The sequence below is a fragment of the Apus apus genome, chromosome 12 (assembly GCF_020740795.1).
Source record: "Apus apus isolate bApuApu2 chromosome 12, bApuApu2.pri.cur, whole genome shotgun sequence".
NCBI lineage: Eukaryota > Metazoa > Chordata > Aves > Apodiformes > Apodidae > Apus > Apus apus.
This window is the reverse complement of record NC_067293.1, coordinates 9,578,354-9,595,394: the sequence shown is the minus strand read 5'-3', so window position 1 is coordinate 9,595,394 and position 17,041 is coordinate 9,578,354. Positions and strand designations below refer to the sequence as shown.

Below are 17,041 nucleotides of genomic sequence, written 5' to 3'. Positions count from 1 at the left end.
ATCTTAACTTTATGTTCTATTGTTTCAGATTTATCTTTTGTCTTCATTTCAGGAGCCAAAAATCACAGTATTGTGTTTAATGTCATTGAGGGGGAGACCATATGATTATACGATTTGATGGCAAAGAAGAAAAAAGCCACTCTTTAAGAAAACAAATTTTCTAAAGCTGATTCTCCATTTTGCTAAGCTTAAACTGAAGTAGTTCAATAAGCAGTATAAAACCACTAGAAAGTTTATTCAGTTTTGTATGGCATCTGTAATATGCTGTGGTATTTATAAATGTAATGCAACGATTAATACATGGCAGTGTTTTGCTTCAGCAGAACACTGTAAAACTACTTGCAAGAGCAATTTAGCCCATAACTAATACTAAACATAAGAAAGAGTTGTCTAATGTTTTGCCATTTCTCAGATTCTCAGAACAAACCAGTGAGATAATAATCTTCATAGAAAGGCAGTATTCAAATGATGGTTTATTTCAGGAACTGACAAGTAAACTGCTTAACACCTTCACTCTACATTGCTCCTGCCTCAAAGCAGCTAAGTACCTAAGAAAGGAATTATTAAAAACTGTGACACCTCTAGTGTTTAATTTCCAATGGCATCTCAGCATAGGAACATGCACAGCCTATTCACTATCCCACATAGGGAGTCATTCACTATTATTATTGTTCAACCTGTGGGGACTTTTTTTTGTATTTGAAGGCATATCACAAAAATTTGGCAGCCTATTGGAATTGCCAAATACTTCAGGTGCTGTCATCCATGATTGCTGCTCATCAAGCAAAGGAATCTAATTTCTATCTCTCAGTACCTGATTGCCCTGCCACTCCCACCTATATAAATCTTATTTATTTTAATCCTGGAAGAATACGGCAATTAACACTCTGGTAAGACTGCTACCAGTTTTAAACAAACTAAACCAGATGTAATGGAAGGCAATCAGCTCTTCATTTTTGTTTCTGTTTCAGCAGATGGACAAACATGTTCTCAAACAACAGCAACAAGAAAATGTGTACAGGAAGGAAAGATAAGATGTGGTAAGGTTATCCCAAACAACTCAAAGCCCATCAACAAGCTCTCTATATGCACTGACTCCTCTTCCATCCTAAAGACAGATTTCTTGGGCTAGTTTTGCCAGCAAGAGCAGTGAGCTGAACCTGTGATTAAAACCTTAGTATGAACAAGGTAAAATGAAGCCTGGGCACAATGTAAATGGTTCCAAATGGATTAGTCATCATAATAAGCTCATGATTAGACCATGTCTATCTGAAGATTGTACACACTGAGGACTGTAGAAAAATGCAAGACTGCAAGTCTTCCTTTATGACTTCTGTTACTATCTCAGTCTGATGCTACTATTATCTAGACAAATTCCAGTGAAACTCCCAATGTTTTGCATTTTTTTTTCCAGTATGAAGTGCCAGATTCCTCACTAGGCATGATCTTGGTTGACTGATGCTTCTATTTCCAAAGCAAACTTTATTAACCTTAATCATGGATAAGTTTCTTGCAACATTTTACTTCATCATATGCTCTACATTTATCACATTTGGTCACATCAAACCTTTCTCACTCAGACAAATGGCATATTCATAGGAGCTTTCATTTAAAAGTGGACTAAACCAGAAATAAGTGGTTTTGGGTAGTGGTTTTAAAAGATTTAAAAACTAATGGAAGTCTTAACTTCACACTTTCCTACTCAATCTCATAGCTAGTGTTTTTCAACACTAGAAATATTTAACACCTCCAAATTACTCAGAAAATTCTCAGTTCCTGGAATTCACCTCAAACCAGACTAAAAATTACTTTATTTCAACATACAGCATGTCCTTAATTGGGTGATGCCATTAATCTTCAGCATGGAAAGTACAGCCACTGAACACTTGATCTTTATCAGGAAACAGTAGCCTGGGGGATCAAAACTTCATCACAGGAGCTGGGAAAGGAATTGAAGCTTCTTAGGCTCTATCCAGACCCCTTTGATATGAAGAAAGCCTTAGAGCTGGTAATCATGAAGTTGCTGAGAATGCCAGTGGCACAAAAGGCTACCCAGGTAAAACCTGTAACCAAGAAAATTCTGTACGCTCAGAGCAGGTGGCACCAGCTGCCCCACAGAAATATGCAAGATTCCTGACAGAAAATGTTTTCTGATGCTTAGATCTCTTTTGACAGGATTTGCTAACCCTAGGTGCTTCTTAGTACTTAACAACTGGCTTAAGTGTGAAACCACTGTTTTCAGTATGTTTTCATTTAGTAAAATGTAACACTGGTCATTCTTGTCATGTTTCTGAATTCATCACTGGATATCCATGTGACATATCTAGAGCATCTTTTCTCCAGCAGAGCCATAAAGCAACTTATATATTATATTCTTAGGCTGTTATTGATGCCTAGACATCTCCAGAGTATATCTTAGCGTGGATTATCTTTGTCCAGTGACAGAAGAGATGAGCACTTATGTAAAGTGGTGTGAGATTTGCAATGTCATGTACAATGGAAGGTCTTGCTTAACAGCCTGCTTCATAGTGCTGGCTTTATTTATCTTGCAAAGACTCAAAACCCTGGCAAGTGTTGAGTCTGCGGTTCCATGGAAACCAGGTGTTCCAACTTTAATGCTTTCAGTCCTACCACTATCCTCCAGACAATCTCTTTACAAATAATCAGTAACATGAAGATACCTTCTTTTCATTAAAAATTCATTTTAGTTTCTTCAGAACAAACTGGTTTTCTTGGACCATCAGAATGTGCCTCCTGTATCCAGAAGAAGATTGGGACAGGCTGCACATATTGATTCTGGTAATACTTACAGCGAGTTATGAAATAGAAAAATCACTTAAAATGATGGTGCTTACCCCGTTCTGTGTCATAGAGGTACACAAACTTTTCCCACTTATAATGAGTCAAGAGACTCAAGATGGCTCCTTTTAATGCTGGTCGCATCTGGATGACAAACTGCACATCAGCATCTGTTGGGAAGCTGGGTGTGACGAAGGATGTGTGAAGGGCTCCACAAAATGACGTCAGTGTGTTCATTGACATCTGGTCATAGAATCCAAAAATGGCATAAACTCCTCTGGAAAACTGTGAACAGACTAACAAAGACAAACAGGGCTGTTCAAATCTGTCAAATAATGAATGCAAACAAACTTTCAAGGTATATTTGATGTAAACCTTCTAAGCAGTCCTGAAATTGTTCAGTGTGGTGCAGCAGATGGAATAAATTACTTATATAAACTAATTTCAGTGTAGCTGTTAATTGTAACAACTTTGTCACCATTAAACTAGCCTGAGCATATTTTTGATCGTGATTTTTCCTTCTATATTGTTATAATCCACTCATCTCCCCATATTCTTTAAAAACAAACATGGGATTACATTGCTTGTCTGTAAAATACCTTCCCTCCCTTGAGAAGCACCTTGAGAGCTTTGTTAGCAGCTACGTAACAAATACCAGGTCTGCCTAAAAGCCAAAACATTAAGATGCAGTTTTCCCTGGTGCTCCACCTTGATTCAGACCTGCTTCACAGAAATATGGCTGCCTTATTCTTTTATAGTCCAGAACTTTGAAATCTCTGTATGAAATCCGGGTGTGGTCTTTTCTAGTGAGAAATTAGTGGCTTCTGAACTGAGAGTTAAAATCTTTCAGAAACTATTTGGAAAGTATAAGGCTTATTAATGACAACTCAAATGAGGAACAAAGCTTTGCTTCATGAGATGAAAGTTGATACCCTTAACCTGGAGACTTTTAGTCATTAACCATTCTGGTGTCCTGAGGAACTCATTTAGTAGCAGCAAATGATCAAAATGCAGTCAAAGGTCTTTTGTTTCACAGGTACTTATCTGGGGAAACAATTTTCCATACTTTATAGAGATAGAACAACAAGCATTTTGGACAAAAAACAAAAGTATTTTCCTTTATAAATGTGGTCAACTTCATGGGAATTGCATGGAAAAGATTTTCTTTGTTGTTCAACTCTGCAGGAACAGAGTAAACTTCTTGTAACCCTAGGTTCTCTTCATGGAGGGAGATTACATCAGAGACAGTGAGAGAACCTGAGATGGGAGATGCTGGGGCTCTGATCCATAGTCAAGATTTTACAACTGAAATGCCATCCAGCACAGCAGCACTTCTAAACCAAAACATTTCTGGATCAAGATGAGCTAGTCCCATTTGTAATGAAAATCAGCTTCCCAGAAAGATGTTCATTCAACATTACCAATTTTGCTTGTCAAGAGCTGAATTTAACAGTTTTCAGCTAGCCCCATTAACTGCTTTGACAAAAAGCTGCACGTTTAACTTTGCAAAGAGCAAGGGGAAGTAATTACCAGTAAAGCAGACATGACTGTTACACAGAAATATACAGCATCGTTACTTCTGAAAGTACCATCATGAAACATTTCCTACCATAAATGCAACCATTCAGAATCACTAAAGCCTGTTAAAGTAATTTTAAAAAGGATTATCCACAACACCAGCTCATTGGCACAGCATCATGGATAACACCTCAAATAGGTAGTCACGTGTGAAAATTTGATTTTCTTACTGGAGTTCCAGATGCAAAAATATAAATGCTATTAAGGAATTTCTTTAAGTGTTTAAGGCACTGTTACAGAACATGAGCAGATGTGGATACCAGCAGCAAACAACAGCTGGTGTAGACAGAAAAGAGACACACATGAGAGACAGAGAAGGATTAAGAAGTCATGATTTCTGAAAGAAAAGTCTATAGAAGTTCTCAAGCACAGTAAAGATATAAAAGAAGTTATAATACAGCAAGAATTTATTCCCAGAGGCATGACTGAGAACTTAAATACACTGTTTCAAAAGGCATTTTGTTAAACTATATTCCAGAAGGATATAAAGTAGAAAAGCTACCATAAAAATTATCTGCTGAAGTAACAAATAAAAGGCATTACATTACAAGTGAAAAAATGGGCAAATAAAGACATTACAGAATCTGGCAATCTCCAAATAATTTCAATGGCATACAAGCTCTCTAATTCCATGGGAATAATCACTGAAGTGGGGCTATAGCACAGCTGGGTGTCCTCACATACACTGAGTGCGTACCTCACAGATCAGGCTTCTTTAATATGTTTATTAATGACCTAGGTTACTAGTTTTTTATGTAGATTCTGTACTGCAGAGAAAGCAGAAATCAAACATTCCAGGAAACATCCCTTCTTGCAATGTAAACAAAGCATAGTCTCAAATGTCTCCTGACCCTAAAAACCCAGAGTATTTCAAACAATCCTGGGTTTGCCCATTGTTTCTTATTAGGTATAAAGCTCAGGAATACTTTTGATGTGACTCCACTGAAATCTCCCAGATTTCTAGGGACACAATATCTGAAGAAAGAGTCACAAGGCTCTCAGCCTACCATGCTAAGTGTAGGATTATAATGAAGAATACAGATTAGCCATTCTTAGGGCTGCTAGTTCCTATATCCCATGGAGTCAGCAGAAAGAAGAGGTGCAGTGCTAAAGATAACCAACAGCAGCTGGCTCCAGCATGGACCAGTTCCTCTGCATTCTGCTGGGAACCAACTGAGAACTGGTCTGGTTTGTGCTCTTTTCTTGTTCCAAGAGATATGGCACCTAGGTACTGTGGTCCAGAGTGGTCAAAATAGCAGTCAAAAATGGTTCAAGGTCTTGTCCTTTGGACAAACCTCTGTCTTGCAAGGCTGTTTTCAAGCCCTGAATTAAGGTGTATCTATTTTCACAGCAGATTGTGCGCATTTATGCAAAGAGATCATTCTCTCAATTCGTCTCAATTCTCTCAAAATCAGTCTGTGAACAATGTGACGCCAAGCAAGACCTTCTCCAAACAATACTTAATAGCCAACATGGAGCTGCTGCTTGCGCAGAGCATCCCACTGAAGGTGAAAGATTCTGATTTGGCCTTTCAATATTTGTAACTTTTTTCCTAAAAATTGTTAGAAGCCATTGTTACTATTATTGTTACAAGTGCATCTCCGTGCCCAGTCTTATTTCCTCTCGTTCAGGTTTGTATTAACAGCAGATCTTTAAGACTTAATACCTTTAAAGACTGCCATCTATTAGTTTTGAAAAATCTTAATCTCTTATGCTTCTCTGCCTATTTCATATAACTTATTCTTCTTGACTGTCTATTCTGCATGCACTGTAGGGTGTCAATTAAATTTTAGTGTCCCATTTAAAAGGCAAATAAAGCTTTGGTTTTATAAGGAGAAGCTAAAAGGCCAATTATGTGGTTTATTTGCACTTTTGAACTCACAATTTTGTTACAATTTTGTAGCATTATGTCTTTTGTTTAGTTTGTGACCCAGTTTCCTATGTGATCAGATGAACCCACATGATCATTCATGAATCCATAGCCATATTGTTACTTGTTTTCCAAAAACCAAACATGCAATCACATTCATTTCAATTACATTATTATTTTAACATCACCGAGCCATAGGCAACATTTTTAAAAGGCTAACTAAACCTTAGCTTTAGACTCTTTTACAAACTACTTTATACAGGCAATCAGAATGATCCTCATGTTCAAGTAAGAATGTTGATATTTTTCCTTAATTAATCACAGTTGATTTATGTTTGGTTTTCCCTATTTGAAAAAATGCAGATGGTCAAACATGCACTTTGGCTGTTAAAGAAGTGATTTGGACAAATACTGATGCACCCTCATTCCTCAAAAACAAAAAAAGCAATTTTTTTTTTTTTTCCTGAGCTACACCTCCATGAAACTACTCCTAATTACAATGATGTGAATGTACATCTGTTTCCAAGGATAGCACAGAGACAAGTTGCTTTATAACCTGATCTGAAAAACTTGCAATCTCCACAAACAAGGGACAGAGGTCATGAGGAGAAGTTATCCAACAGGGGATCATAATAAGCCATTATTTTGGCACCAGGTGCAAGGTGAGTCTCTATTAACAGAGACTTAACTCTGGGCTTGTTCTCATAGCAAGTTAGCTGCCACCTGCCATCATTTTCAGGAAAGGAAGGAATGGTACAACAGAAGCCTGTGACTTGTCAAGCATTTCAAGAGAAGATAAGGAACTTTCAGCTCATGATGGACTAGTGTTTCCTGCTGAGGAAGGAAAACGCTCTGAGCCAGAGTGATCACAGTGGTAAGCAGAATTTGCTATTAAAAAAAGGGAGGGGGTACGGACCCAAAAAATCCAATGCAAACTCAAATAAAGAAAATCTGAGTAGCAGGTGAGCCATCCTAAATGTCAGTGTAACTAATTGAACCCCAGCCTTCTGTTTTATTTGTAGTTCCATTCTCCCTCCAGTCAATTCAGCCGCACCACAAAAACTTGCTAAGATTAACCAGATGTGATTTTTTTTTTCCCCTCAGACTCCAGGAAAGCTCCAAGCCAGACTCTCAAAAAATGCCCCATTTCACATAAGTTATTAGATGTTTTTTGTCTTTTTAAAATTTATGGGCTTGCTTTCTAATGGCATTTAGTTCTTCTACCTTTTAGTGACTGTATTCCTGACACAGCAAGGTTGTACAAGCTCTGACATTTCTACTGTCTATTGCCTGGAAGCTAAAGTCAAAACTTCTCTGACACCTTTTCCCTCCCCCTCCTTTTTTTTTTTTTCTTTTTTTTTTTAACGATAAACAACTGAAGTGTTACTAGGAAGACTTACAAGTAGGTTTGGAGCTGGCTTGTTTAAAGAAAAGATGTATAAAGCTAACAAAGAACTATTTCACTGGATGGATCTTAATGCACAATTTCTATTATATAATTAATGCCTGACGCGTAGAAGTCGGAAGGATCCTCCTCACCTTGGTACACACTGCACTTCTGCCCAGGGGTGTATCAGCTGCTAGTTTTGGAGTCAGGGGTTGGATGTTACAATACCTCAAGACACTATTCCTTCTTCATTACTGTTCCTATGGATAAGTAATTTCCCCTTTGCTCATATCAATTTCTTATAAAGTAGGTCTGACAAAATTAACCTATGTCGGTGGGGCAGTGTGCAGCCTGCCTTGCTGACACCATCCAGCTCCTTGGAGGAAAGGTGCAGTGGGAGCACAACCACAACTGACATTATTGTGTGTTGCTCATACCAGTTCCTCAGTTTTGTGTTCTGTGTTTCCCTAAGCTGTGAAATAATTTTATTCCCTCCTCTTTCTTCTGCCAATTGTCTTGGATTCCAGACAATTCTCACTGCCAGCCTCTGCCAACAGACTAATGGGACTACTTTATAATGGAATAATATGCAGTGTATCTCAGAGCAGTTGCTATTTTCTCTCTAAGGCTCCATCCTATAACTTCCTTGCTGTAATAATGCAGGGGTTATCATTAACGTCACTTCACACAGTAAGCATGCAGGCTCTTGGAGAGACCAACAATGCCTCTACTGCTTCCTTGCCCTTTCTTTTGAATACACTGAAGCAAAAGGCACAGTCTCTCTACCTTGAGCCCTGAGGAGATCAGCACAGCAGTGCCTCTGAATGCAGAATGAGCTACTTTCGGGGGCTCCAGGCAAGCAGACTCAAGAACTTCCTTTAAAGACAAACTCATCATATTAAAAATTAAAAACTAAATTAGCTGCATTTACCTATGGCTAATAAAACTAGCTTTTATATTTAAATTGTTAAGACACTGAATCCTGTCAAGAAGAAAATATTCCACTGAGTTGTTTAAAATTCACCTTAGAAAAGAAGCATTTCTGTAAACATCCATTTTTGAAACAGTTAATACAATATTCCTGGAGGTTGGAAGGAACCAAGGAAATGACAACTTGGAATTGGACACAAATCCTCCTGAGATATTTGTTGTAACATAATTTCTCATCCTACCTAAAAAACAATGTGCCCTTACGAAGATAAGAAAATCCCCTCAAAACAAAAAAGAAAAATCCAACCCAAACCTCACAGCAGAGCACAAAACAAAACTATTATTTACTCTTGTTACTTCATTTATGGCAACAGTTTTCTCAGTGACATAACTGCAATGTGTTTTACAGAACTACTCAGCTTGCTTTGCTCTATCTAGTGCCTTCTTCAAACATACACTTCCTTCAGTTTACATTTCTTTTTAGAAGAGCTAATAAAATAAAACCAGCACTTTCAGGCACTGGGAGGGGGGAATTATAAAATTGCAAATGAAAGGCATAAGAATTAATCCATTCATATTTTACAAACCATTTAACTGGAGAGCAATCCAAAACAAATGTCCAGATCCAAGCATTCCCAAACACTCTCTCATCAAGATCCCATTCAGGGTAACTTTTGTCACCCTATCACAACTCCATTACACACTATTAAATGAGTCTGTATTTCTTTTCCATTCTTCAGGATGACTTGGGAACCTCCACCCAAATTACAGCTCCTGGGTGCTGGGTGCTGTACAAATACATTATCACAACCTTGGTTTCTTTCACAATGCTCAGTTGTTTATGACATACATGACTCATTAAACTTCACACATTTTGGCCTTTATATATACTGCTACAGTCAAATAAACCCCTAACAGCGTACATGAATTTGCTATTGGCTGAATCTTCTCTTCACACTGAAACATTTGTGTGAATTTTAAGAGCATATGAAAAATGCCAGGTTGCAACAATAACCATAGGCCACTTATTGTGTAACAGTGCTAGTAGGAACCAGGAGAACAAGGTCTCATGCACACCATTTTGCCAGTAGGTGCCTGTTGAGACCTCCAATGACTGCTCATGATAAAGAAGCGTATATCTGAAGTCAGATCCTTTTAGGCAGAAAGGCTGATGAAAGCCACAGTTTCAAAAAGCACTCAGAGAAAGGTAGCTGAACTTCACTCAGGTCTGATGTATTCTGTCCATTAGCATAACTTTACTCAGATAAAGGTAAACCAGGAACAAAACCTCTGCCCCCAAACTGCCAATTTGATGTATATGCAAAAAAATCCCCCAAACCAACACTGTTATTTATCATTGAATGTATGGGGTTGGAAGGAACCTTTAAAGGTCATCTAGGCCAGGGTTTTAAAAAAAACCCAGCTAATATATTTTCAATGTCAACAACAAGAACATCCTTCAGCACCAAACTGGAAGACAGAATAAATGTGACCTTGACTGTTCTGAGAAAGCCATGTTCAGCTTCCTGAAAGGGGTTCTTCATCTAGGCAGAGAACTTACTAGAGGTGGCCCAAGTGACTTGGAACAGGCTATGCTACTTGTACTACTATTATCTACTCACTAGCTCTCTATTCAAGCTGCTTCCAAACCTAAGATTATGTAGAGTCTGAGCTACCTTTGTTTCCAGGCCACTGGCCACAAAGCTAAAATAAAATAATAAATTTATTTAAAATAAATTATAAAACTCAAGCACAAAGTGAACATGAAAATCTGTCAAAACATAATGTTTCACTTTTCATTAAAAAACAACAAAAACTTGCCATTCAGAATCTCTGTATTTACAACACATTTCTGTTGGTGGAAGAAACCCGAGTGAATCCACCCAGTTTCCAAGAAAAGTGTTGGCCTCTTAACAGTAGGTCCAAATTCTAAAAAGATTTTCTTTTCTATTACATGCCTACTTTTTAAACCACTGTGGATTCAGAGTTCTGTAAGAATACTCCTTTTGAAAGACTATGAATCAGATTAGAATGGCTCAATTTGAAGTATAATATATTGGCAAAATAGGAGTTTAAAGCTTAAAATGGATTAAAGGTGAGAGGAGATATTTATGTACCATACAAATAAACTTTTTTTTTTTTTGAGGACAATTTAAGAAATGTTAAGTATTTAAGGATTATATTTAAGTATGTGCTGATCAGAACACCATTAGCTTGAGCATTTACAAGATGGAGTTCAAGCTCTCGGATCAGGCACCACAAAGTGTAGCCAAGCTTTCTGTTTTTAAACACATAACAAGACCTTCTACTGTTAACAGACCACTTTCCACCCTGATCCCACCACAGGCTGCTCACAAGGGAGAATTCCTTTTAGTTTTTAAGGGAAGACATCAAATATACACCACGCAGTTTAAAACAAAACAACAAACAAAAAACCTCTTAGAAGGAAGACTTTGTGACAGTGTTGCAGAACTCAGATTTAAATTCTGTGGATTTGTGTTATTTGTGAGCTCTTCCACTTGCTGGCTCTGCTGGTACTGACACCAAAGGAGATACTTGGAAGAGGAGCAGGAAGAGACTTCTCTTCACAGACAGTTTAACTCACTGCTGGAGAGCAATGGAAAGGCATCGGTATCTGCCTTTTGTGCTTTGAGGAAGAGATGTTTCTGCCCAGTTTCTCCAGAATAATGCCTCCCCAACAACACTATGTGCAATCCCAACACTCTGCTCCTGATGGGCAGCTCCACCATTCTGGATGCTTCAGAGCTGAGGCACTGGCCTCAACAAGGCACTCCTCCTCAGGGAGTGTTAGAGATTTAACATGTGGATGTAAGGCTGTTCATTGAGCTTTTGCCCTTTCAGAAAAGGCTTCGCCTATCCTATACACACCCCCCTTCTCCCTGAAGCATGGAAGATGAGCAAACTACCGTGTGACGGAATGAGAGGACCTTGCAAAGCTTTTCACAGGAGAGTCTAAATACATTCACAACAATGACCATTTGTGGTCTTCACACCCAAGACTCCAACTCCTGTTTCATGACAAATCTCTGCAAAAACACTGACAGTCTGCATGCAACACAAAACTGTAACACACGCTTGAGTTAAATAACTTGTTTCCATCTGTTGCACCATTTGAAGCGCTTTTCATTTTACCCTAGTATGTTATGCCAGCATGCTGTGATCACTTTGGATTGTAACTGTATCTCTTATTTTCCGAAGCAGTTTTTCTAAAAATGTTGCTAAGAATATAATGAAAACCCCTAGACTTTCAAAAGCAGCCACTTACTACAGGCAGCCAATATACTCTACTGAGATGTGTATTCTAATAAACACATAGTAACATTTAATAGTTTAACACAAAATCATAGTAATAGGAGTTCCACAATTAAGCACTCTGCCTTGGAACAAAAATACATGCTCAAAAAAGTGCTTTCATTGTGAATTCAACAAGATGTGGTAGACCAGGTAGTATCCAACTAGCTGTTGCTACCAACTTCAGAGATGACCTATCTCACATATTTCATCAATACTTCAAACAGCAGGTTAAGAGAAAAGCAAGTGCTTTGTGGTATGAAGAAAAAATAAGTCACATCCATCAGAAAATGGCAGTTGAGGATGTTAAACAGAACAGAATTCTGAATCAAAGCACAGCAGTTAAAGGCAATGCTGTGCCCCAAGCTGCAGATCAGCAGCAGCTATCTCCAGCACTCCGATACTCTGAAGGGATTTCTTATTTCATTGGAAGATCCCATTATGGAGGAAGTAAAGAGGCAGAGGCATATTATTAAATGTATGCTTGTTCAGCAGATCCTTCCCTAAGTGACTTCAGAAGTTGACTTCATTCTGGACCAATGTGGTGAAAGGCAATAAATCAAAATAAGGCTCTGGCAGTATGATGAGAGATGAGCTGAATCTGCTGAGGTGGTGCTATTTATAGGCCTGTGGTGATATTTTACAGAGGATGAAATAGAAGGGGCAAAATGGCAAACACATCTGGAATCACTGAACTGGGCAAAATTCACCATGAGGTAAAGGTCAGGATTAAGTTTGTCTAAGGAGAAAGGGGATGTGATCGCCAAAACAGCAGCTGTCCAAGCAGCCTCCAGCTCCGGAGGGTTTCCAGTTGGCTCTGTGCATGCAGAGCCTGGTGCTGGCTGACAGATAGCCCAGTTTACCCGAAACAACAGACCCTAACACTTTCCTGGAGGCTCTGCCATAGTATTTCAGCAAGTGCTGTCACTGCAAGTACATCTCGGACCAGTGGGCTTGATTTCACATTTCCTTATCTCTTCCCACAGCCTACTCAAGGTCCATGGGGCTAGGCAATTCTCATCCACCTCTCATGTCCCACTGCTGTCAGCTTATCAGTCTGAGAGACTCAGATCAGTTAACGCAGAAGAGGAAACAGAACTGGCTACAGCAGCCAAGGAAGTAATTTGAAGATGCTCCTTAGGGGTCCAATCAAATACCCACCAACATCACTGGAGAGGCTCCCATTTACTTCATTGAGAGCTGGACTAGAAGGGGCTTATTAAGTACATTGAAAGAGCAAACTATAGAACTGCAAAACCAAAATTTCAGCTCCCCTTACAAAAACAAAAGCACCCCTTAATTTTATTCTTGGTACCATTTCTATCTGCTTTACAGTCCAGAGCATTCTTCTTGCTACCAGCCTCCTGGACCTTCCCGATCACATCTGACAGTAATTCACAGACCAGTACCCTCAGCTAAGTCACTGTCTTATTTAAAGGGAACAACAAGAATATTATTATGTGTAAATTATGCATAATCACTATTTATCAAGCTGGGTTAATTGGCACATAACAAAAGAGTTGTCTGGTGCACAGCTGAATAATGTGGAAGCCAAAATTGATGGAAATGGTTCAGCAAAAGCCTGATTGTGAAAGAAAAGTCACATTGCTATATGCTAATTCTGGACTGACTGCTGCCCTTTCAGAGAAGGATGGAGGGGGTGGCCAAATGAGGCAGGCCTAGTTTGAAATTATTTGTTAATCTCAGATGTTTTGGAAAGATTGTTGTAGGTTTAAATACTGGTTCGAAGTCTACTCTCAGACAGCTGCAACGTGAGATGCTAACCTGGTGCAAATCCATTGCTCTTCTGTGCTCCATGAGCCCTTGCTACATTTATTAGTAGAGAACAATCTTGTTAATCATCAGCAACAGCATGAGACTGTGTCTTGCAGGGCTACCTGTTATAGTGACAGAGAAGTGAGACTCTTCCCACGTCTTCTCTTAGCAGAGAAGAGCTAAATCATAGCAAAAGCAGACTAAGCAGCTCTTTGGTTCTACTCAAGAGGTCCTAGAAGTCCTCATCAGAAATTTAGTTTGTCATGAGACAGTGGCACTTGAATTCCTCTAGAAGCACACACACCTGAAGAACCACCTTATTCTACATGCACAGAATTGCTTCACTGATATCAGGTTTCACTACATGTCCTAGATCCCAAAGCTGTGTGCACAAATTTAAGCACACATCTAGGTGTTTTCATGAACAAACAAAGACTTAAGTATGTGCATGAGACACTGAACCAGAGCTGAGGGTCACATTATGGAGAAGCTCTCACCAGGAAGAGGTTCCCTTTCAGTGATTCATTACAATCCAGCTGTATTAGGGGTATTCACATGATTTAGTCTGATTTACACCATGGCTCTTCCACACTTCCCCAGTCTCTGCTCTACTAACAAACACCCATTAAAATCTCACCTAGCTGCAAAACGCCTGCAAATCAGTGACTTTAAAGAACAGTCCTTTCTCCCCTTTCTCAAACTTGCTAGTAAACAGAAAATGAGAACAGTTAACCAGTCTGTTCTCTGCAAACTTCTTAATATGTTAACATTATGAGTTTCTGGTACCTGATTTGATTTAATAATTTGTATTGTATTTCTGATCACATGTAATGTTTCTTTGCATGTAAGAAAAAGATATTTAACCAACTTTTTGTCATTTAAATAAATACTTTTTCAACCAACTCTTTAATCACCTATATAAAAAACCTACTTTCCAACACACTCCTTAGCCTCTTAGTTCACAGTTATGTTCCATCCTCACAGACGCATCAGCATCCTTAATCCGAATCCCTCTGTAATAATAGCATTTATTGGAAGTACCTAAAAAAGTTATCCTTTTTGGCTTTCCACACGAATCACTTACACCTTGCTTGTATACATCAACAAAGTCCAAGCATCCTGCAAAAAAATGGTGTCAACTTAGGACGAAGAGGAAAACTGAGGCAGGGGAAGTCCAGAACAACAACGGAAATGCAACACTATCAAAGCCTTTTTTTGTCTTGGGAACAAATACTCTAATTCTTATGGCAGAAAATAAGTATGAGTTTCTAAGGAGCAATGCACTGTGGATATTTCCCTCAGTAAGTCACTTCAGTGAACTGCTCTCAATCAGCCCTTGCTCTACCATAAGCAATCAGCCCATTTAAGGGGTACTTCTCAGCCAAGAAACATGCAGAGTCTCACCAGTGTTTCAAACACAACTGCACAATACCCAGATCAGTACAAAGCTGGGGGGACCAGCCTTAAAACAACAGCATGTATTTCTCTGACACAGTCCCTCTAGCCAATCTGCCAGCACCAAACAGCTTCACTGCAGCAATTTGGGTGATACATGGCAATAAATTTCTCTTTCTAAAGGGAAGTTCTCACATGGCTGTACCATTGCTCTTGCTCTGGAGGAAACCGCGGGATGAGCTCTTTCCAGAAGACGAGCATCACCCTGAAGGTCTGTTCCCATTGTTGGTCATCCTTTGTTTGTAGCACCATCTGTTCTGTGAAGCCAACAACTGAAAAAAACTGCACTAAGGACAGGAAGGATCTTACCGAGAGAAACTCCACCAGTTCTGGATGACACGACTGGGCTCTGTAGGCAGGGAAGCCCTTACAGCAGGCACAGATGAAACCTGGATGTTTCATGAACTTGATTAATTTCTTAGTTTCCTTTCCAATAAGCTTTTTTTTTAAAAAAAAAAATTAGCTTGCTGTGCACAACAATGCACATTGTGTGACTCCACTGGTATGTGACTCCAGTTAGAGACTGTAACACCTTACTGTAAATTAAACACTTCCATGTCCCACCAAATATAAATGTATCAGTTTTATACTTTACTAATTTCTTACAAATTAATTCACAATATCTTCCAAGTTGTGTAGAGCAATGACTCTGAAATTTAACTTGCAAATGTCTCTGCCAATTTCCATTTAAATTTTAAATAAATATTTTTCTTTTGTTGAAACCAGTGTAACAGTCATCAAGAGGGGCACTCACATCATTCAGCAAAAAGTAGCTCATTATAAACTTAGGTTCCAAAACAGGAAAACAGTCTCTCTCTCCACATACACATATATGTGTGTGTGTATATATATATATATCTATCTTACACAATTCTACACTGCCTATCACAACAGCAGACAACAGAAGTGACTACGATAACGTGTCTTTGTATTTTTTTAAACTAATGCACCATGCAGAGCTAATGTTAGGCTCCTGTTACTGAATTTTCCAACTCTGATTTTTGAACAAACTTCCTGACAGTGTCAAACTTTTCAAAGCAGCCTAAGAACAGATTATTTTTGTACTTGAAAATTTGTTAGGCCTTGGAATATATTTGGCAAACTTGGGTAGTAAAGCTTTACAGATAGATTAATGGACTAAGTGAAGTGTCTCTGCAGACTATTATAGAAGGTATAAGAGACCTCATTTTACAAAAAATGTCAGTTATAGGTAAAGAAGACTTCTTTGTATGATTTTATGATTTTATGATTTTCTCTGTATACTTTCCATTTACATGAGTCAGTCCAAGCCTTCCTTCCCACTGGCAATGTTATCAGTGAGACAATACCCTTCTATAACAAAAGTAGCATAGAAACTTGCCTAAGAAAAATGAATTTGATAACAACAGAATGACTTTCTCATAATAATTTAATAAATTTAAGACATGAAGATTTAAATCCTCCAGCAGAGCTGCATAAAAAGGACTGATGAATTCATCAGCTCTTCCAAGCTTCCCAAAGAAGCCCAGACAATATTTCTAACCTCCTGTGAGAACAGAGATCACCTATAAAAGAAAAGCAGGCATTCAAGTCCCTCTATTACCATTCTTTGCTTCTGGAGCTAAACTCACTGTTGATTCTACAGTAAGTAAATGTGAAATAATTAAAAATACTCCAATTTTTTTTCTCATCTTTCTCATTAGAATAATATACTTCTAATGCTCTTTCTGGTTAGGAACATGGTTTTGAACCCAAAGTTACTGCACTGACATACACCAATCTTCTGACCTTTATACTCTCCAATAAACCAAGAAAAACCTGCAAAACCATGCCAGAAATGCAAAAGCAGTTAGGCTGTCACCAGCTGCTACAATACAACTATTTTCTTTTACCAAAATGATGGTTCAAACAAATGTAAATAAATGTAGTATCTAGGATTTTCATGACTTCAGCTA

The 17,041-nt window shown here is 38.5% G+C and overlaps 1 protein-coding gene across 5 annotated transcripts in view; it reads right to left on the bottom strand.

Annotated features, from left to right (window-relative positions):
• GRIA3 (glutamate ionotropic receptor AMPA type subunit 3) overlaps nucleotides 1-17,041 on the bottom strand; it is a 146,225-nt gene that overhangs the window by 109,934 nt on the left and 19,250 nt on the right. For all 5 annotated transcript variants that reach the window (XR_007890714.1, XM_051630707.1, XM_051630706.1 and 2 more), the window contains exon 3: nucleotides 2,856-3,095. Coding sequence is in view for 4 of the 5 variants with exons in the window: in XM_051630707.1 (XP_051486667.1) it covers nucleotides 2,856-3,095 (240 nt within the window). In the remaining variant the exon portion in view is untranslated. The remainder of the gene's footprint in view (nucleotides 1-2,855; nucleotides 3,096-17,041) is intronic.